The sequence below is a fragment of the Anabrus simplex genome, chromosome 1 (assembly GCF_040414725.1).
Source record: "Anabrus simplex isolate iqAnaSimp1 chromosome 1, ASM4041472v1, whole genome shotgun sequence".
Classification (NCBI taxonomy): domain Eukaryota; kingdom Metazoa; phylum Arthropoda; class Insecta; order Orthoptera; family Tettigoniidae; genus Anabrus; species Anabrus simplex.
In genome coordinates, this window is record NC_090265.1 from 803,666,138 (window position 1) to 803,687,696 (window position 21,559).

Sequence of the window (21,559 nt, forward strand, 5' to 3'; positions counted from 1 at the left end):
AATGTCTAATTCTTTCATGTCTTCTTTTATTTCTTTTATCCAGACAGGTTGTTGCTTTTGTTTCCAAAGCTTTTCCAAAATTCTGCATATTAACCTGTCTTGAGGTGTTCTCAACAGATGACCAAAGAATGATATTCTCTTCTTTCTCATGAAATCCGCTATAGGTTCTATTTCCTGATATACTGCTGAATTTGGGATGATATGCCATTCTCCTTTTTGGTACTTTTTATTAATGCATGTTCTTACTATTCTTCTTTCTATTTTTAAAATTTTGTGTATGTTATTCCTTTGGTTTAGTTTAAATAATGTTTCACTTCCGTAAGTTATTTCAGGTTGGACTACAGTCTTATAATGTTTCAATTTTGTATTTACTGACAAACATTTCTTGTATGTATTTCTGGTTACTTTTTGAGCTCTGGATAATTTATTAGTTCTCTCTGTCCAAGAAATGTTTTCATTTAAATTATATGTTATAGTTTCTCCAAGGTATTTAACTATTTTACAATTTATATTTCTTTCCCACATATCAGAACACTGTTTATTAAAAGGGGATACAGTGCCATCATTTTAGTTTTTTCAAATGAAATTGTTATTCCTATTTTTCCAGCAATAGTTTGGAGACTTGTGATTGGATTCCGAGCTTCATTAAGGTTATTAGCTAGTAGTGCCAGATCTGCAAATCCTAAGCAATTTAGGTTAATTTCATCTTTAGTGTATCCAGTTTTTATATTTTTGTTATTGTCTTTATACCATTCTCTCATCAAGTATTCCAGAGTACAATTAAACAAAAGTGGTGATAGTACATCACCTTGTCTTAGTCCCGTTCTGATTGTGAATACTTTGGATAATTCTCCTCTAAACTTCACCTTTGATTTAAGTGTTTGTTAATGTTAAGCTTATCATTTTAACTAATTTAGGATGTAATCCAAAATTACGTAATATTTTTAATACTGAAGGTCGGTGAATGCAATCGTAAGCTTTCCGAAAGTCTACGAAAGTGATAATCTTTTTTTTCTGTCTTCTTTTGTAGATGTCCATTAATAATTTGTGTTATTTGACCTGGACAACTGAGCCATGATCGAAATCCTCCCTGGTACTCCCCTAATTCTTTTTCCAGTTGATATTTGCACAGATTGTAAATTATTCTCGAGAATATTTTATAAGTACAATCCAGGAGTGATATTCCTCTATAGTTATCAGGATTTGTTCTCTTTTTTTGTGTAAAGGGTGGATTACTGCATTTGTCCAATGGTCCAGTAATTTTTCATCATTCCAAATTTTAATCAAGCATTGGTAAAGTGATTCTGTAATTGATTCCACTGCATTTTTCCACAACTCGGCATATGTTTGGTCTTCCCCACAAGCTTTAAATTTTTTCAGTTCTTTAATGACTTAACTTCATCAAAGCTGGGTGGATCAATATTTTCTGGTGGAGTTTTGATGGGCATGTCTGTGTTTATATCAAGTAGTTCTTTTGGTTCTTCACAATTCAATAATTTATTGAATGTGTCTGCTAGAATTTGTGTATTATCTTTATTATTATGTGCCATTTCTCCATTCTTATCTTTTAACATAAGTGTTGGCGGTTCATATTTTTGAAGTTGTTCACTAAATATTTTATAGTAATTCCTAAAATTGGTCTTTTTTGATGTTGTTTTTGAGCTGGCTGTTTTCCTATTATGTCTCTGTATCTCTCTTCTTTACCTAATTGTGCACTGAAGTCGCCAATTAAAATTTTGTATGCAAGTATGAAGAATGAGATTTCCACCTAATCAATACTTTATTACAAAATGTTTAAAGTTATCTACATTGAAACAGTACTGGTTTCGACCTGTAAAAAGGTCATCACCAGCTGTTGGTGAACCTGCTTAATAGCGATTGTATGTAAAACATTACTAAAACTAATTTAACAAGAATGCCTTATTCTAATATAATATTACTGTTAAGATATATACATATGGTACAATATGGGGCTTAGACTCGTTGGAGTTCCATTCAAAAATCTGTGCTGTTGCCAACATTATGTCAAACAATATACATATATACATATGGTGCAATAAAGGGCTTTGGCTTGCTGGAGTCCCTTGAATGCCACACACTCCAAAAATTGTATAACAGAGGTTGAAAATACAGTTCCTATAGAATAGAGGATCACTGAGGTTTCAGTGTCAAGTTGAAACTTCTATGCAGCATGTCGGCACTGAGACCAACCGTTGTGAATACACAATCAAGGTGCTTTGTTGGGCCGCAATTTTGCGGGGAGCGTAATCGAATGAGGTTCTGTAGCTTTTTCATTCTTAGTGTATGATGTTGCTGATAAATACTAGTTTCCAGGTTCCTTGTTCCAAGAATTCTTCTTGGAACAAGGAACTAAACCTAATTCACGAAATAGCGGAGCATAACGGATACAGCAGAAACATGATAAACAATATCATTCACAAAATAAAACACCAACCGAAATCCAAATTAAGTAGAAACAACAAACCTAAGAAAGACTACGCACTTTTTACCTTTACCAACACCCACATCCACCCCATAACTAATATTTTCAAAAGACACAATCTAAGAATAGCTTACAGAACCACACGTAATAATGCTTCCGTTTTACATAACACTAAATCTGTCAATGAAAACAACAAATACAGCCACTCAGGAGTGTACCGCATGAAATGAAACGATTGTGAAGCCAGCTACATCGGACGTACCGGCAGATGCTTTTCCATTCGCTACAGCGAACATGTCAATGCCACTAAATATAACCGCTTTTCATCCATAGGGCAACATGTCGAAGAACACAAGCATAAGTTCACTAATATCGAGAACGATATGGAAATTCTAAATATGAACCCCACAGGCCCATTGCTCAACATAATGGAAGATTTTTATATCAATATGGACCAATACGCTAATCCCAACCTTAACTTAAATGAAATCACAGATAAAACTAACATCCTCTTCAACACAGCCATTCCCATTCTAAAAGACACATATTTAAAAAGAATCAGACACAAACCCACACAAAACCCAAAAAACACAATCCACTCCACCCCACCCCCTCCAGAAGCTGCTTCCCCTTCCCCATCACCTCTCAATCTGAACACTACGACAGCAACACGACGCACACACAACAAGGTGCAGCACACTCCCGACTACACTTGAAGACATATCCAGCCCACACGTAAGTAACACACACTCTATAGCACACAAACCATTTAGCAGGCACTCTCTATCAGTTATTCTAATTCCTACTTCCATTTAGCAGGCACTCACTATCAGTTATTCGAATTCCACTTCCTTTTTCTTTCTCAGATTTTGAATTTACCTGAGCACAAATGCAAGTGTGAAGAGGGGAACTCTATCAACCTTTCTTTAATTTCAAAACTTCATCCATAGCATGACATGCCTCAACAAGGAACCTGGAAACTAGTATTTATCAGCAACATCATACACTAAGAATGAAAAAGCTACAGAACCTCATTCGATTACGCTCCCCGCAAAATTGCGGCCCAACAAAGCACCTTGATTGTGTATTCACAACGGTTGGTCTCAGTGCCGAAATGCTGCATAGACGTTTCAACTTGACACCGAAACCTCAGTGATCCTCTATTCTATAGGAACTGTATTTTCAACCTCTGTTATACAATTTTTGGAGTGTGTGGCATTCTAGGGACTCCAGCAAGCCAAAGCCCTTTATTGCACCATATGTATATTGTTTGACATAATGTTGGCAACAGCACAGATTTTTTAATGGAACTCAGAGTCCAAGCCCCATATTGTACCATATGTATATATCTTAATAGTAATATTATATTAGAATAAGGCATTCTTGTTAAATTAGTTTTAGTAATGTTTTACGTACAATCGCTATTAAGCAGGTTCACCAACAGCTGATGGTGACCTCTTTACAGGTCGAAACCAGTACTGTTTCAATGTAGGTAACTTTAAACATTTTGTAATAAAGTATTGATTAGGTGGAAATCTCATTCTTCATACTTGCATTCTTAATTCATCAATACAGACAATGAAGCTGATAGATTATTAAAATTTTGGTATGATTTTTATTCATATTTGTCACTGTGTGATCCAGGAGGTCCCAGAATTCATCCACCTCTTCCCTGGCTTTTCTCCTATTGTTTTTATCATTTGTAGGAGCGTGGGCATTAATTATTGTGTACATTTTATTCAATGCCTTTATTGTTAGCGTCACGAGTCTTTGGGATTGTGCCTGAAAATCTATTATCGAATCAATTATTTTCAGGTTGTCTATGAATCCTGTACCATACTGTGGACAATTCCTCATCACTCTTTCTCCAGGGATGCCTTTGTACACACTGTACCCTTGGGATTCCATGGGTTCCTGGTGTGAATTCCTCATCTCTTGTAGTCCTGCTATAGGGACCGTGCGCGCACGAGATTTTTAGTAGCTAGCGCCCCTAACGGAAGCAGCTGCAGTCATTTGATGGGGCACTCACGAGACCATTGACAGTACAGTTCATTACAACCAGGGCAGTAAGCTTTGACTTGTGATTGTAAAATAAATAGGTAAAGCCGGACAGTAATGGTTCGACTGTAGCAGCGACCGCTATAATTTATGTAGGGTTTCAGACAGTGCAACACTCAGATTATTTCCGGGAATCCACGCTAAAGAAAGGTGCAGATTTAAATAGCAGTAACCATGTCTTTGACGTGAAGGAAAGGTTAGGGCAAGAAATATACTTCAAATGTCTAAGGGAAACGAGTATTAATCAGTCACTGTACAACGTTGAAATTAAGGTATTTACTATATTTTATTCCTATTTCGGGAAATTGTTAATTAATTATTTATTCACAATAACTTTAGTCATAAATTATTGAATCATTGCGCGGGGCCATTATATACACTGAGTCCTGTAAGAGTTGTAATCATGAATTTAGAGTCGGATGCCTTTCCTGAAACACAATTCTTTCAACTGAAAATTGCACTTCAGTGTCACTGGGGTTCAAACCACGGTCACTAAAGTCAGAGGCTAGCGGCTAAGCTAACATAGTAAAAGCAAGCCAATTTTTCTCAGTTATTCTACTTTATTATAAAGGAGGTAGCGAGCGGCTTGCTTCAAGTTCCGGCGACTGTGGTTCAAATCCCGACAGATTTTCACTTTATAAATAATGAGTGAGGAAGGACAACCGATCCGCAATTCAAGGCGACAACTTCTCCTTGAGTGTACTTTCACTGCGCAGGCGGGATAAGCTGTGAATTATGATGAGATGGTTCAAAGATTATAACAAAAATATTTAATTCCTAAAGGTGATGCGATAAATAATTCCTCATTATAAGTATTTTTATTTATTTTCACATTGATAGCAACAGGAACATTGTTGACGGTGATTGTGGCTGCAAAGCAGGTCAGTCGAAACGCTGTAAGGACATTGCTGCTTTGTGTTCCTTTATTAACTCCGAGAGGGACTCCTCCAAAACAACCATAGTGCAGCAATGGAAAAAATAAACCTAAGTGTGCTCGTAAGGATCTATATTCGAAAGGAGAGAAGATAGCAGAACTGTTGAAACCATACGTCCACGTTGCTGAACAAACAGAATCAACCACTTTCAATAAAACATGTTTGTACCAACGAGTAAAAACATATTGAGTGTGCCCTCACTGATATGCTTAAAGCCGAATGTGAGAGTGAAAATTACGTGGTGGCAAGTTCCATTCTACAAAAAGTTATAGATGATGCTGTAGAACGTAGCAAAATTGAGGATTTGATCAAGTGTCTGAACGAAGTACAAAATCAGAATACCCATGCAGTCCATAGGTGCTATTTTGTTGCAAAAATGTCCGCTGTTAAATTATCAATCAAACCCGTGAATTATCTCAATTTCTTGCCTCAAGATGTGCAACTATTTTATATCGCAAATGTTACAGTTACAACAGAACAGATGTACAAAATTGCATTTGACACAAGGTTTCAATATCGCTGTGTTGCATGGTTCAAACAAAGAAAATTACGCTTATCTGCCAGCCAGCAAGCTGATCAGATTAAGACACTGAGAAGTGGTGTTTATGATCAGCTTGCAAGGTCATTTCTAATTTCCACATCCCTTAACACACCTGCGATGAGGTACGGTAGGAACACTGAACAACTTGCGGTGGCTGAGTACTGCAAACTCAATGACCGTTTTGTAAAACAGGTGGGAGTGTGCATCAGAGTAGAGCACCCATTGCTGTGTTCGAGTCCAGGCGGATAGTATTTCATCCCAATGGCTTTTCTCTCCTGGAAATTAAGTGTCCTTTTTCGTGTAAAGGAAAGCCTATTAATCAAGAGAAACGGAGCAGTGTACCGTATTCGTATGCGACACAACAAGGTGAAATTAATATTAGAGATAGTTACGTCTACTACACCCAAGTGCAAATATCCATGTATGTTTTGAACATCAACTTATGTGAACTGTTTGTATATTCTCCTAAAGGAAGTATCACTGAAAATTTCAAGGCATGAGCAATTCCTGAGTACTGCCATTCCCTTATTGGAAAGGTTTTATTTTCAGTATTATCTGCCATTAATTCGGAATATGTCGTTACGGGTACCGGTAGTGTCACATTGAGGGGCACGTGTATGCACTTTTATCTTTTTATTTTGCTCACTGACGTATTTCAAAGTTTTCAATGCAGAGAACTAACAGTAACAAAGATACATTTTATTCGGTCCCAAACGCTATCAGGGGTTGAGGAGATATTGCTTTCTCTTTTTTGGCTAACGTTGAGAGGCTTACCATGCTGTAAAACCCACCTTATGTCTCATAATAAAACAGGGTTAACACAACGAGGCTAGTTCATTTTAATTTGAAGGAGAAGTCCCCTACAATAAATGTTAATGTCAATTCCTTGCTGGGAGATGAGTGAAAGTTTCGTTTACTTTTACTCGTTCGACTCTCCATTCTTTCAGTTTACACCGTCATGAACTAACTCGAGCGCTGGCTTGCAGCTTACCCCAGCAAACGTTTTCTGAGGTAGTCGCAAGAGCGCACCACTCGCCATTCGCACGGTCCCTATAAGGATCCTTTGTTTGTCTAGTTCGTTAGTTAGGATTTTTAATTTTCCCACCTGTGCCAGAGTTGATGTTATATGTTGCTAAATAGTTTATCTGTTTCAATTTTAGTCTTTGGTTTAGTCGTTGGTTTGTCTTGGGTATTTCCAGATGCTCGGACTCATCTGACTCATCTTTCAAGCGACTGCCCACCGTATCCGAATGCAGTCTTCCCTGGCTAGTACCAAGCAGTGGAAATTTACCGAAAAGATTTCTGTCCATTCTTGACTGTCAAAGGCATATAGCCTTGGATGGAGCAAGCTCAGAGTTACAACTATGGTTGTGAACCATAGAGGTTGCCTCAAGATGTTCTCTAGCTGTCATTTTACGGCATTGAGCCAACCCTGCTCATTTTCCCGGGCTTGCGACCGACAACAGCCACTACTGAGCTAATCAATCCACCCAGTAGGTACTGCAGGCGAGGAGAATTTGAGTATATAACATTAACCAACAGGAAGGAAATCTCACAGCAAACCTTTTACACAAACTTTTAAATAATATAATAGTGCTAAACTACTTGCACAATTACAGTTTAACATTAATAAATCAAAGCTATGCTTTAGAAGTCACTTTGTAACCACTATTCCGAGGAAGTTATTTTATAAAAATTCCCCACTGTTCAAGAAATGTTCTACGTATTTAATTTGCTTGTAAATAACCCCACCATTCTGATCTTGACTTTTCTGCTAATCATAATGTTTATATTCGATTGCTAAAGGAATTATTTTATGAACGTGTTACTAAGACCAGAATATTTATTTAAATGTAAATAAACAAAAATAAGGAAAACTGCAAAAAATGCCATTTCTAGCATCTGTTTGTACTTACGATTTTATATGCTGTTAATACCGATTGCCATTATCAAACATATCTATCTCATACCTTATTTTCCAGGATTTTCTGTTTATATGTCAGTTGCTTTAACTGGTGTTAATTTAAGATGAGTTATTGCTTTTTTGCTGTAGATCTCAGAGTCCAACCCATCGTAAGGGTGTAGTGGCATCACACGACAATCTTTTTGCTGATCTGCCTCCAGGAGTCTCTGCTTTGGGCATGGTGACTTGCTTGCTGTAAGCTCATCCTGGTCAAGCTCTTGATCTGGTCCATCCATCGTAGCGGTGCTCGTCCTCTAGGTCTTCGGCCGTCAACTTTTCCCTTCATGATAAGTATTTCCATTGCCTCCTGTCTTCTGTCAGTTGTTTTTGGTTGATAAGGGTCGACAGTCTTGTTCCGATGCCAAGCTATTGCAGGATTGATTGATTCATTAATACGGTGTGCTGTCCATGGAATTCGCAGTAATTTCCAAGAGCACTACATTTCTAGAGCATCAATCCTGTGGCTATCCGCCATCTTCATCGTCCAAGTTTCTGCTGCATAGGTCGCGATAAGGAAGATCAGAGTTCAAATGAGGGTGAGCTTTGTCTTGGAAATGATGGAGGGGTCCTTCCAGAGGCGAGTAAGTGCAATTTCTCGCAATTGCAATGTGCTCATGGATCTCAGGTTAACAGTCTGTGGTATTTGTGACAATAGATCCAAGATACTCGAAGCGACTGACAACCTCATAATCGGCAATTCTTGTTGTGGCAGGTCTGTAGTTATCAAAATGATCTACAATCATGACTTAAGTCATTTTATGTTGATTTCAAGACCATATTCTCTGCTTCGCTCGTCTAACCTCCACATGATTTTTTCTTTTTCATGATCATCTGTTGCAAATATTACAGTGTCATCTGCATATCTGAGATTGTTAATTTTCCTGCCACCAACTGTGATACTGTCAGTCCAATCCTCAAGAATCTCCCTCATAATGCACTCGCTGTACATTAAATAGGAGGGAGGGGAGAGAATGCAACCTTGTCGCACTCCAGCAGTAGTAGAAAAGATGTCTGAGAAGTTGCTATTAACTCTCACTGTCTTGTATTCAAAGAGTACAGTAGTTAAATTAGGTACATTAAATGTCTCAGTGTCCCCATCTCAATGAGTATAGCCCAGAGCTTTGACCATTTTACCTTGTTGAAGGCTTTCCTTTAGTCCACGAAGCACAGGAACATCTTGATATTGTACCCCCTTGTCTTCTCTATGAGCTGCCGGATGTTTAAGATCTGCTCACAAGTTCCTTTGCCTGGAACTGATATTTGTGAAAGTAAGGTCTTCAGCCTCCCATTCAGCACCATGAGCATGATTTGACTGGCATGGGAGATGAGGGCTATTGTTCGATAGTTTGCACAGTCAAGTGGAGAACCTTTCTTGAACAGTGGTACGAAGATGGAGTGGCACCACTGGTCCGGCCAATTTCCAGATAGGCATATCTTCTGACATAACTTGTGGAGGATGTCGACACCTAGGTCACCCATGTTCTTTAGAATTTCAGCAGCGATTCCATCTTGGCCTGGTGCTTTGCAGTTCTGGAGCTTTTTTTATTGCACGTTCCACTTCTTCTCTAAGGATCGTTGGTTCAATGTCTGTTGGGTTTTGGTGACCTGACATTGGTTGCGGGTCATCACTGAACACCTTGATGGAGTATTCTCTCCATACTTTGGCGATGCCCGCTGCATTTGTGATGATATTCCCTTGGTAGTCTGTAATAATCTGAGTCTTAAGCATAGTGCAGAGTGCTGTAGATACTAATTGTTAATTTCTCTGATGTTTTCTCTATTTCTTCTCTTAGATTTTTTTCTTTTTAGATACTATTTTAGATGAGAAATCCTTTTTGAATTTGAAAAGTATTAATGCACTATGAATTCCAATTGCTGCTTTATTTCTTAATAATGCTTGTGTATACTTTTAGATATTTAGTTCTTCCTAACATTTGTTGTTTTCAATAATTAATGTATAGTAACAAAGCTACCTGTAACTGGCAAAACATGTCTGTTGGTGGTATGAAATAAATGAAATAATTACAAAAGCATACAAATTGCTGCATTTTGTGATGTCAAAGGTCAGTTGTACCAAAGTTATCTCATTTGCAAAACCAGTCTTGTATATGGAGCTATCATATTGAGTCCATATCAAATGAGGCTTATCAATGAACTGAAGTTAGTATGGGGAAAGATGATCACTCACTCTTAGTGATTTTAATCCGAGAAGTCCATCATCCTCTGTATGGCTATTATTATTATTATTATTATTATTATTATTATTATTAAAGCAACTTTATTGTGCTGAAGTTGGGCTCCTGGCCCTCTCTTACACTTAACCACTTCGTGTGCATATGTGAGCACCTAATTTACAATATCAATTTTACAATTTAGGAATTTCAACATTTAAAATTATACTAACAGTATAAAAATTGAAATGACCTAACCTAAACATATCTTGTTCTCCCAGAAATTTTCGTCAGCCAGGTGGAAGAAATATATAGCTGGGCGAGGAATACTACATAAAAAATTAATATTCCCCTCAGGGCATCAATAATAATAATAATAATAATAATAATAATAATAATTGTTACGGAGTATTGTGGATGTGCAGAGGTGAAAGAAGGTGCTGGGGTGAACAGGTCTCAAAATACGAAATTAAAGTTAATTTAACAAGGTTATATTTTCTTTTCAAGAGCAAGAAATAACAAATATAACAGGTACTCAGTAGCTAAACAACAAATTGAGAGTGTACAATTACAGTGTTACAGGATTTGGGCTCCGAGAGCCAGACACACAATTCTTGAGCTATAAGCCCAACCTTACGATATACAAGATTCAACAAAGGGGCAAAAGACCCCAATCATGCCCAGGAGCTCTTGCTCCCAATTACACAGTAAAGCCTCCTCGAGGCACGCAGAAACAAATTTTAAGGAAGAGCAACCCGCTCTTAAGTTCAAGCCTATCAAAGGCCACACCAAACTCCACTTTCAAGTTGACCTCCAAACACAAATAACACAGGGGTAAAAATACCCACCCTACTGAGGCCTATTCAGTGAAGAAACAGGACAATTACGTGGCCTCCAAAATACCAACTTGAGAGGAGGCGAAACTGCACTCCTAATATACTTTACTAAAACCTACTTGGCACTAGGCCGCTATTGCAAGGGCTAATCCCATACTAAAGAGGTGACTTATATAAGAAAACGATTTACATTACATTAGAAGGGAAGAAACGGTTGTGAAAATAAGTTCACCTCAAAGCAATATGAGTGGGAGCTCGAGAGGGTTAAGCACTCTCTATCCCAATTTGTAGTTTAAAAAGATAGAATTGATACCAAGTGTCTTTACATTTTAGAGGAAAGTTACATGGTAAAAGGCTTCGGACCTGCCCCGAGAGTTAAACTGCTGAGCTAGCAAGAAAAGAAGTTATTTCAAGGTCATTACCTGGTGGTTGAACTGCTGCCCGAAGAAAGAGGCGCTTCCCGCCCCCTGCTACATAATTTACACAATGATAGATGTTGCTGAAGTGGCCCGGAGACCCGAAAATCAGCAGTTTATATATACCCTCGTGGAAAGTTCGAGGCGTTTCGTGAATGATACCACCAGCCCACAAGCATTTTATTGGATAATGGCAAAAACTACTACAGTAGATGAAGAAGAAACACCTTATTGGTGGAAAATTAATTACAGAAATTCCTTATTGGTCAAATTCAAAACAAGCGGAAAGAAAGGGTTAATATTGCCAACTTAAACAATGACTGAAAGAAATTTAACAAAGAACAAACTTATGAACCCAAAATTTCTCCAAAAACACTGTTGTTTCACTTCGCACTAGGGTGCATAATTGTAGTCCTTCAGTAGTGCCATCTAGAAGAGAATGTCCACACTTCTTACTACAGGCAAAACAAAAATACATCAAAAACGACCCAGTTCAGAAAACTTCAGAATTTACAAGTAGGGACATCTTCTGAGAAACTTGAGAATTAACACTGTGGATAAAGTTCAGGCTTCCTCCAGTAGAGGAGTTTCAACTGGCGCAAGGTTTGAATTAGCGGAGTGGAGGTGTACCGCCCGGTACATTAATAATAATAATAATAATAATAATAATAATAATAATTTCAGTGTGCAAGCATTTTAATTTGATGCCAATTTGCTGCTTGCTCGTCAGTTTTGACGTTGTGTTTTACTCTAGGCCTGTTGGCAGAGTAAACCAAAGCTCTCTTCGGTGTCTATGACTTGAGTTTTAGTGAATGTTGCTAGGTAAACACCAAATGTGTCATCAGTGATCTTTTTCATGCCGACATTGTACGACATAGTGTTAAATGGATTTTTTCCGCTCTTCAAAAAATCTGAGTCGGCCCCGTGGTGTAGGGGTAGCGTGCCTGCCTCTTACCCGGACGCCCCGGGTTCGATTCCCAGCCAGGTCAGGGATTTTTACCTGGACCTGAGTGCTGGTTCGAGGTCTACTCAACCTACGTGATTAGAATGGAGCTATCCGACGGTGAGATAGCGGCCCCGGTCTAGAAAGCCAAGAATAACAGCCGAGAGGATTCGTCGTGCTGACCACATGACACCTCGTAATCTGCAGGTCTTTGGGCTGAGCAGCGATTGCTTGGTAGACCAATGCCCTTCAAGGGCTATATTACCATGGGATTTGGGTTCTTCAAAAATCTGATTACCTCTGCAGAGGTTGAACCCACTATCTTGGTATCTGGAGGCCGACACTCTGCCACTGATCCACAGAGGGCATTAAGAATAATATCAGACAGATAAATATTAACTGCCTTCTAGTGTTCTACTGCCTGTTCATAATCATGTAGCATCGGGTCGTACCACTCGGTTGCTGTGGAGTGCCACATGTGTTTCGTGATGTCATGTAGAATAGTGCTTTCATGCAATTCCAGGCTAATCCAGATACCACTCGAGCACGACACTATGTGATAGTCGAGCCAAACACTTAAACTCTGATGCAGTTGGGGCAATCATCATCATTGTAGAACCCCCCCAGCATGCTGGGTAGCGTGTTGTTGAACGAGCCTTTGCCATTGTTGTCTGTCCAGAAATGTCTTGTCTCTCAGCACATGCTTCCATTTCCCTCCTCTTCTCTCCACATCGTCTCCCAGTTGGTGTAGTCATCTCTTCCTAGGTCTTTCCACTAGCCTTCTTCCTTCAACCATTTTTTCTAGGTATGCATGTGTGTTCTTGTGCCAGGCATTTGCTTTCCATGTCCATACCATGTTAGTATTGAAGTCATTAGCTTCTCTTCTATCGAGTCAACTTCCAGTTCCATTCTGATGTCATCGTTCCTTACATTATCTTTGTGGTTTTTGGAGGGTAGTTCGTAGGAACTTCATAGTATGAGTTTCGTATACAGTAATCAGGATTCCTATATAATAATGTTATGGAAGTAATTGGATTACTACAAACAATACAAATGTTCTGTGATGGAAATACTCATGTTCATAAAAAGCAGAACACTTTGAAAGACTATTCATATTCACAGGACATGTTCATTAGTATGTTGTGCAGAAACAATTAGCATTCCAGTCACCTAGGTACAGCTTGTGTCCTGTTGCCTAAGTAGGCACTGGGTCCTCCATGGGCACTGATAACTTGTTCCATGCGTGATGGCATCAACGCGTGTAAGGCGTGATTGGCCATCCATGCTGCATTCACCTGGTTCCACAGTTCATCTTTCGTGGTTGGCATTGGGTCACAGTGCCGCACCCATTGTTTCACCATACCCCACATATATTCGATTGGCGACAAGTCCGGTGATTGGGCGGGCCAGGGCAACATTGACATCCTGTGACAACAAGAAGGCACATGTTCGTGCAGCAACATGTGGTCACACATTGTCCTGCTGAAATACGGCGTCTGGGATGTCGTGCGGAAAGGTTATGGCTATGGGTCGCAGGATGTCATTCACGTAGGTCAAGCTGGTCAGAGTACCCTGGACACACACCAGCTGTGATTTTTGGTTGTACCCAATAGCACCCCGCACCATAAGGCCTTGAGTTGGTGCTGTATATCTTGTGCAAATGCAGTCGATGTGATGCTTCTCTCCCTGTCTGTGGCGAACCAAAATGCGGCCCTCATTTTCAAACAGACAGAACCTAGATTCATCTGAAAACGCTATCTGCTGCCATTCCTGATCCCAGTGATGTCATTCCATACACCATTGCAGTCTAGCATGTTTATGTACATTAGTCAAAGGTAGGCGGAGAAGTGGATGACACGCTGGTAAACCAGACTGGAATAAACGGCGACAGACTGTCACTCCTGATAGTGTTGTATGATGTTTTACACTGTTCCACTGTTGTGCCAGAGCTGAGGACGACTCAGGTCTGTCCTGCAATGCCATTCGGATGAGGTTTCGATCTTTGGGGGGGGGTAGGGGTGTGACCAGACCCATCTTGTCATGTTGTACGACCTTCTGTGAACCATTCTGTACACACCCGTTGCACTGCCGACACTTTGTCTCACACAAGTAGCAGTTTCCCGGATGGATGAATCGCGTTCTCTCATGCCAGTAATGCGCCCTCTTTCAAACTCGCTCATTTGACGGTATGGTTCTCGCATATGTCTGCAGGACATCCTGCATGTCTGCCCAAGTCACACTGATCTGTTACTTTCGGTTTATAGCGAGCACGAGAGCCGCAGGCACATTTCACCAGTTTGTGGTTGTGCGCCGAGATATCGATGTGGATCTTGAACCTGAGGTCCTGTGAATACGAACTTCCTATCTCTACTCTTTGAAGGTGTTCTGGTTTTTATGAACATGATTAACTGCTGCTGTTTGGAGTAGTTTTATCTCGTCAATTTCGAACCTATATTTGGTTTTAAATAATATATAATGTTTGGTCTTTAGTCTTTTCATATTGTGAATGTTTCTATGTGTGATTTGTTGTAGCTGGAGGGTATTGTTCTAATGATATAACAAATGACTTCTAAATTTAAAGTCATTTGTTATTCTTCTCTAAGCAAATGTTACTAGGGTAATGGGAAATATCCCAATTGTAGTGTATGGTAATATCATTAAAAATAATAAATCATACAGAGAATGTCCTCTTAACCAGGCTGCTTAGGATGACTCCTGTGATTGGATAATGAAACAGACAATGTTATTATAAAGGATGTATCTGTCATTTATAGTACATGATTTAGATGTTTTAAACAATATTTTGAAACATATTAGGTTTATAAGCTGACTATGAACATCATCTGCTATTGTAAGCAATAAGCCATATTAAGCAAGTTGCATCTTTTTGTTGACCAAGGTGAGGTGGAAGGCAGATGCTCGTGACCATGGAAAACAGGAAGTGGCATTATTCACTGGGTCGCCCAGTTAATCGGATGGTTTACTCCAGGCCAGTTAAGAGTGTGTCCCCTGCATTATATTAGATGTATAGGAATGGAATTTTGCTTCATTTATTTTGATTTGTCTTCATCATTCTTTGGAAATTTCTGTACTTCTTTAGATGCTTCACAGTGCATGAATTAATGTCTTAAGTGAAAAAGTGTTAATCCAGTTTCAGCATTGTGACTGAGTATATTTTAAATCTATCATTCTCTTTTTTTTCAAACAATTTAATTTTTGTCATCTTAACCCCTCATTTTTTAGCAGACAAATTCTAAGGACAACTTGGGTTAGGGGGAAGACTGTACCAAGTAATATGGAATATTTGAAAATAGTTTATATAATTTTACAAATAAAGATAGGAAATTTTAGCTTATTGTAAATTTTATATATATTTCGTACTCCTTAAAAGATATCACTTAGTTTTTTGAGAGAAATATTTTTATCTACTATGTAACTTCCCACAGCTGCCTTGGAGGAAGCTATTAAGTGTGACTTTGGCTCCTTGGAAAATATGAAGGCACAACTGACAGCTCTCAGTGTGGGTGTCCAGGGTTCTGGATGGGGATGGCTAGGATACAACAAGCAGACCAAACGACTGCAGTTAGCAGCATGTGCTAACCAGGATCCTTTGGAAGCCACTACAGGTACTGTGTTTCTATAAAATATTTTCATTTTATTTAAATATGAATAAAATGCACTTATCAGTTTTATTTGTGACAAATTATGCAAATCAAAGGAGCAAATGTTCATGAAGGGAATTTTTTTCCTGGATAGTGGCAGTGTTTTGGCATAAAACAGAGGTCAATGATACAGTAAATATACAGTCTACTGTAGTTGGAGGCATTGAATAATCTACAGCATACCCTGCCTGTCATAAGGGGGATTTCAGGGCTCTCAATTTGGGAGAATGGGTTGGTAACCATGAGCCTGTAGCTGAGCCTGATCTTGCTTCTACTTACATTTGGCTCCTCACTTTTCCTATCCAACTTCTCTTGGTCAAATCTTGTTCTCTTCTGATCACAACTGTTGTAGGTTTGAGGTTTATGGTGCAAGCAGCTCTTCCAGTGGCTATTTTCCTCTAAATGTATTAGTACTGAGCTCAGTAGCTGCAGCCACTTAAGTGCGGCCAGTATCCAGTATTCGGGAGATAGTTGGTTTGAACCCCACTGTCAGCAGACCTGAAAATGGTTTTCCGTACCTTAAGGCCACGGCCGCTTTCTAATCGCTCCTAGCTCTTTCCTGTCCCATCATCACCATAAGACCTATCTTGTGTCGGTGCGACGTAAAGCAACTAGCAAAAAAAAAAATATATATTAGTGGTGATCAAGTTAATGACAGATTAACTTTCAGAATTATATTCCGGAAACTTTAAAGATACACTGTAGTAGTACAAAATAATGAAACGCCTATAAAGCTGTGTGGAAAAATTACTTAAAAAGAATTTATTATAAATGCTCCACCTGTTCTAGCATTTAATAATTAAAAAGTCATACCTAAAACTAGAACATGTTTTGGCCTTCTTGTGGCCATCCTCACATTGTTCTCTTAAATCACATGACAGTGACTTATTAAAAACACGATATGCACATTGAAACATTTGTGTACAAATAAAATAATTAGGCTCATTATTCTATAAAAAATTTTGCTTGCTTGCTTAAAAAGTTCTTGGGCGATTAAAACCGTAAAAAAAGTGTTGATTAACACACATGCTACACAGATTCTAGGCTATACCATATCATTTTTTGTACAAATTGAAATAAATGAGCACATTGTTCTGTCAAAAAAGGTGTAGTTGTTTACTTGTTTAGAAAAGGTTTTGTATGATTGTAGCTCTTTTACTCTATGTTGAGTTCAGATGGATAGTAACTGTACCTTAGTGGATATGAAGGCTTGTCAACAGTTCACAGTTGCTGGCAAGTAGCTGTTTTTTAAGCTGTGTGCAATGGTCATCCTGAGTGAGAATTGTCTTAGAGGTTAGTATTTGTGTCCTGAGTTGCTTGTAATAATTTGATGCTGGTCTAACACTTAACCACTAATCATCTTCTACCAAGTATATTTCTTCACACTGCAACCTTTTCTCCAGAAGAATCTAAACATTCCAATTTGTGATGTGATAGCACATTTCTGATAATTTTTGGAGAATGTATTTAAAGTATATGATCGTTATCAGTCATTGTGTGGCATAAACAAGCATAATATAAAATAGACCTATTATACACCATATACACCATATATACCAGGATAAAATATGTACATTAAATGGAGGTGTCCAACTTCGACAACCAGTCCACCGCACTTCGTTGTCGCTTCATGCAGAACTAGGAGAATCCATTCTTAAAGGCTGGCAGTGGATAGTTCTCAACAAAGTGTGTTCCTCAGCAGCACATGGACACTCCTCACTTTCACAATTTTCCTACTTTCTCGTCATATAATGTGCCGTGGCCTGTTGTGATCTGGTTGAGGTTTGACTACTTGTGTAAAAGAAGATTGAAACCTGACTCGTTGTGTCCATTATCAGAAAGGCATTAATTGCTCCTTCACAGGCAGTCACTGGATAGTCCATTTCACTGTGCCCATAGCAACTTTCATGGCTTCATTGAGCTTCACCTCAATCTTGGTTGCATGCATGCTGTTTTCCCACAAGAGTATAGTACTCGTCAGCCGAGTCTGCAAGAGCAAGTGAAACAGTGCAAAGAGTGTTAGCATCTGCTCTCGAGTTGCTGCGCACTAGTTTATGTAGCAGATTCTCGTGTACTCTGCTTCTTCGACAGCTTCAGGCACTGCTGTTTGAATGGCAAGGATCAGTCCAGTGTGACTCCCAGTTGTTTGGTGAAGAAGTTCTGGAGATTTCAGTTCATTTATAAAGCACATGTAGCTTTCGATTAGCTTCCATATTATGCAGATGGAATGCTGATACTTTAGTTTTATTTGGATTTGGCTGAAGTCTCCATTTATGGAAATAATCACTCATGGTAGCCACGACCTCCTGAAGTGTATCCTCACAGTATGCATTTTCTTTACGATTAAAGCTAGATCATCTGCAAACTGTATCATCCTTTAAGTCGTTCTTTGCAGGTCATTGATGTACGAATGGAATGGGAGCTAGTACTCATTCTGGTAGTGGTGATTATTATTGTAAGAGGAAGTACTTCTGGGTAATCATCTGATGTTAACACTAATCAGAGGGGAAAAAAGGAAGGGGTATTTGCAAATGAAATGGGTGTGAAAATGAGGCTCCCTAGGCCTTGCAAACCTAATTCCTTCAAGGTCGGAAGGGAACACGAGTTGTCCACGGGAGGGTTGGATAGGAAATATACTGGCGCAAGTGGAAACAGTGCCAAACTCAACTTGGGCCCTGTGGTTACCACCCACGCTCCTGTGTTGTGAGCCCTGGGTCCCTCTTCTTGTTGCCTCTTACAACAGGCAGGGTATTTAGAGATCTCAATCTAATTCTTATACCATTCAGAAATACAGCGGTTGGAGAATATGTTGTACAGTAAACATGCTAGCTTTTGATGAGGTATGACTTGAACAAATATGACCAATAAACCCTCGCTTTAGACCATGTCATACACTGATGTAAAGTTGACAATAGCTGCAATGGTCTTAGCTTTTTCTGGAACCCTGCTTCACTCTCTTTTGTCAACATTAGTACCTAATCTTTACAACTTTGATTCTTGCTGAAAACCCCTTGCTCATTTGGGATGGCTCTTTCAATTGCTTCGTGGATACGGTTGAGTGTCATTCTTTCTTGCAACTCGTAGATTATACTATGGAGTGGAATTGATTGATAATGTGAAGTATTAGTTCAGTCTTTACCCGGTTTTAAGATTACAGTTATTTTGGCTTCTTTCTACAACTTTGGTAATTTACCAGTTGGTAAGATTTCATTAAATAATTTGACCAGCTATTGTTTTGTTCCAGGTCCTATGACTTTCAGAAACTAAGGATAGATTCCAAGACCCGCAGTTTTTTTTTTGCTTAAGGCTTTTTCCAGCTCCTCGGTACTGAAGTTGTGGCAATACTCCGGATGGGGTGTCAAGGTCTTATCTTTTAATTCTTAGTTGTTTCCTAACAGTCCTTATCCATCTTTGCCGTAGAGATTGTGTCAGTTTGAAGACAGTGGTTTGATTTGACGACCTTTCGTTGCACCATGGTTGATTCCCAGAAGTGCACAAGTAAAAAATGGGACAATATGCACAGGTTAGAAGAAAGCTCTTTTTGCTGTCTGCCAGAGTGAATGGAGTTTATTTCCATCCAATGAAATGAAATGAAATGTCGTATGGCTTTTAGTGCCGGGATATCCCAGGACGGGTTCAGCTCGCCAGGTGCAGGTCTTTCTGTTTGACTCCCGTAGGCGACCTGCGCGTCATGATGAGGATGAAATGATAACACATACACCCAGCCCCCGTGCCATTGGAATTAACCAATTAAGGTTAAGATCCCCGACCCGGCCGGGAATCGAACCCGGGACCCTCTGAACCGAAGGCCAGGACGCTGACCGTTCAGACGAGTCGGACTTTCCATCCAATTATTTAGGTAGACACATTGTCTTCAAATTCATATCCCCAAGCTTGCCTGTGGTCATTGAAATCTCACGTGTACAAAGCAGGATGATTGAATGTATTATATAGCCTATGAAAACAAGAATATTTATCTTGAAGTATTTTCAAAACAGTATCAACAAAAAATACCAAAGAATTATTTATTGCCTAGCAAATATTTTTTGACCAACCTAGGAACACAAATTTATCCAAATTCTATTTGTAAAGAGATTATGAAAAATGTGTTGTTTTAGTGAATATTTTTTTGATCGTTCTTACAGCTCTGCTTGAATGTGAGAAATTAAAATAATCCTTTTTGTATTCAGCCCATCATTTACTTTAATGTTTAGCTTATAATTTACTTTTCATTGTACTTAATGAAATCGTTACCATAAGACCTATCTGTGTCGGTGCGACATAAAGCAAATTAGCCTAGGTACTTAATGAATGATTTCTTTTCCAGGTTTAATTCCGCTGTTTGGAATTGATGTGTGGGAACACGCTTATTATTTGCAGTATAAGAATGTGCGTCCTGACTACGTCAAGGCAATATTTGATGTTGCCAATTGGAAGGATATTTCAGAAAGATATGCAAAGGTTAAGTGCTGAAGAAGAAAATAGACCTTAAAATTGTGAAATGCTTTGTTTCCATGAAGCTTGGTAGAACACTTCTATTTAAAGAAAGTGAATGTTTTAATTTACCCTTTGTGTAAAGGTGAAAACTATGTATTGCACTAGAGAAACTTGGTTAATAGAATGAGTAATTATCAAGCGATAACTGACCCTTATATGAAGGATAAGAAAAGAATGGTAAGGAGGAAATTATATCGTGCAGGAATTTAGAGGATAGTAGAGAAGGCAAGTTTAAGCAGCCATTAATTCAGAAAAGGAATTGATTAATAACAGGATACATTCTCATTCTACATTCTGTTATTGTTATATATGCATTGGCCTTCATCTTTGACCTACTGTTTTCCTTGAAAAGAAAGCTTCAGTTATTGGGAAATTTGAGGTTAAATATTCTTTAAAACATGAATATATTTTGCATGAAGAAATGTCCTTATTGTAAAGGCCCTTGTGTTCATCATGTGCTGCCTATAACTGACATTTGTATAATATTAAGGTGGCATTTTAGGGCAAAAGTAATATATTATTTTCTACAGAATGCATTTTCTGTTGTTAGCAATTGGTTTCTTGAAGTGTTAAATGCGGCTATGTACACATTGTTATTTTTCTATACACCTTTGAAGTGATATGTGATCATACTATAATAAAATACTTGTTTACAGAGAGTACACATATGATTTCACATCCTATCCTAATGCAGTAAATTACCTACTCTTTCCTTAGTGGCGTAGGCAGGTGGTAAGAAAACAACTTTAATTTTGTATTAGGTAGCCGGTTGCTTGTACAGAAGAGTGTGATTTGCCTTTTGCCTTTAAAATGTAGTAAGAAATATAATGAAATTTGAAAATTAAATGTTGTATGCGATTGTATGGACATTTACTGCTTCATGAGCCGCAAGTGGTTCATTACCTTCATGCAGACTACGAGAGATAGCATTGTAGGTGAGTATTAACTCGCACTTATGTATTGTGAAATAATGGTGTAAAGAAAAGTAATTTAAAGTATATTAATTCATTAATTGTAGTGTAAAGTACAGTAAGGTAAGGGCGTATTCTGCCCGAAGGCAGGTCCGAACCTCCGCAGAGGTGTGCCTGAGCCGG

The 21,559-nt window shown here is 38.6% G+C and overlaps 1 protein-coding gene across 2 annotated transcripts in view; it reads left to right on the top strand.

The window, feature by feature from the left end:
* The window catches only part of Sod2 (superoxide dismutase 2), an 82,070-nt gene extending 60,946 nt beyond the window's left edge, over positions 1-21,124 (top strand). For both annotated transcript variants that reach the window (XM_067136325.2, XM_067136323.2), the window contains 2 exons: positions 15,753-15,932; positions 20,296-21,124. In XM_067136325.2, the coding sequence (XP_066992426.1) occupies positions 15,753-15,932; positions 20,296-20,441 (326 nt within the window). In that variant the 3' untranslated portion in view covers positions 20,442-21,124. The remainder of the gene's footprint in view (positions 1-15,752; positions 15,933-20,295) is intronic.
* The last annotated feature ends 435 nt before the right edge of the window (positions 21,125-21,559 follow it).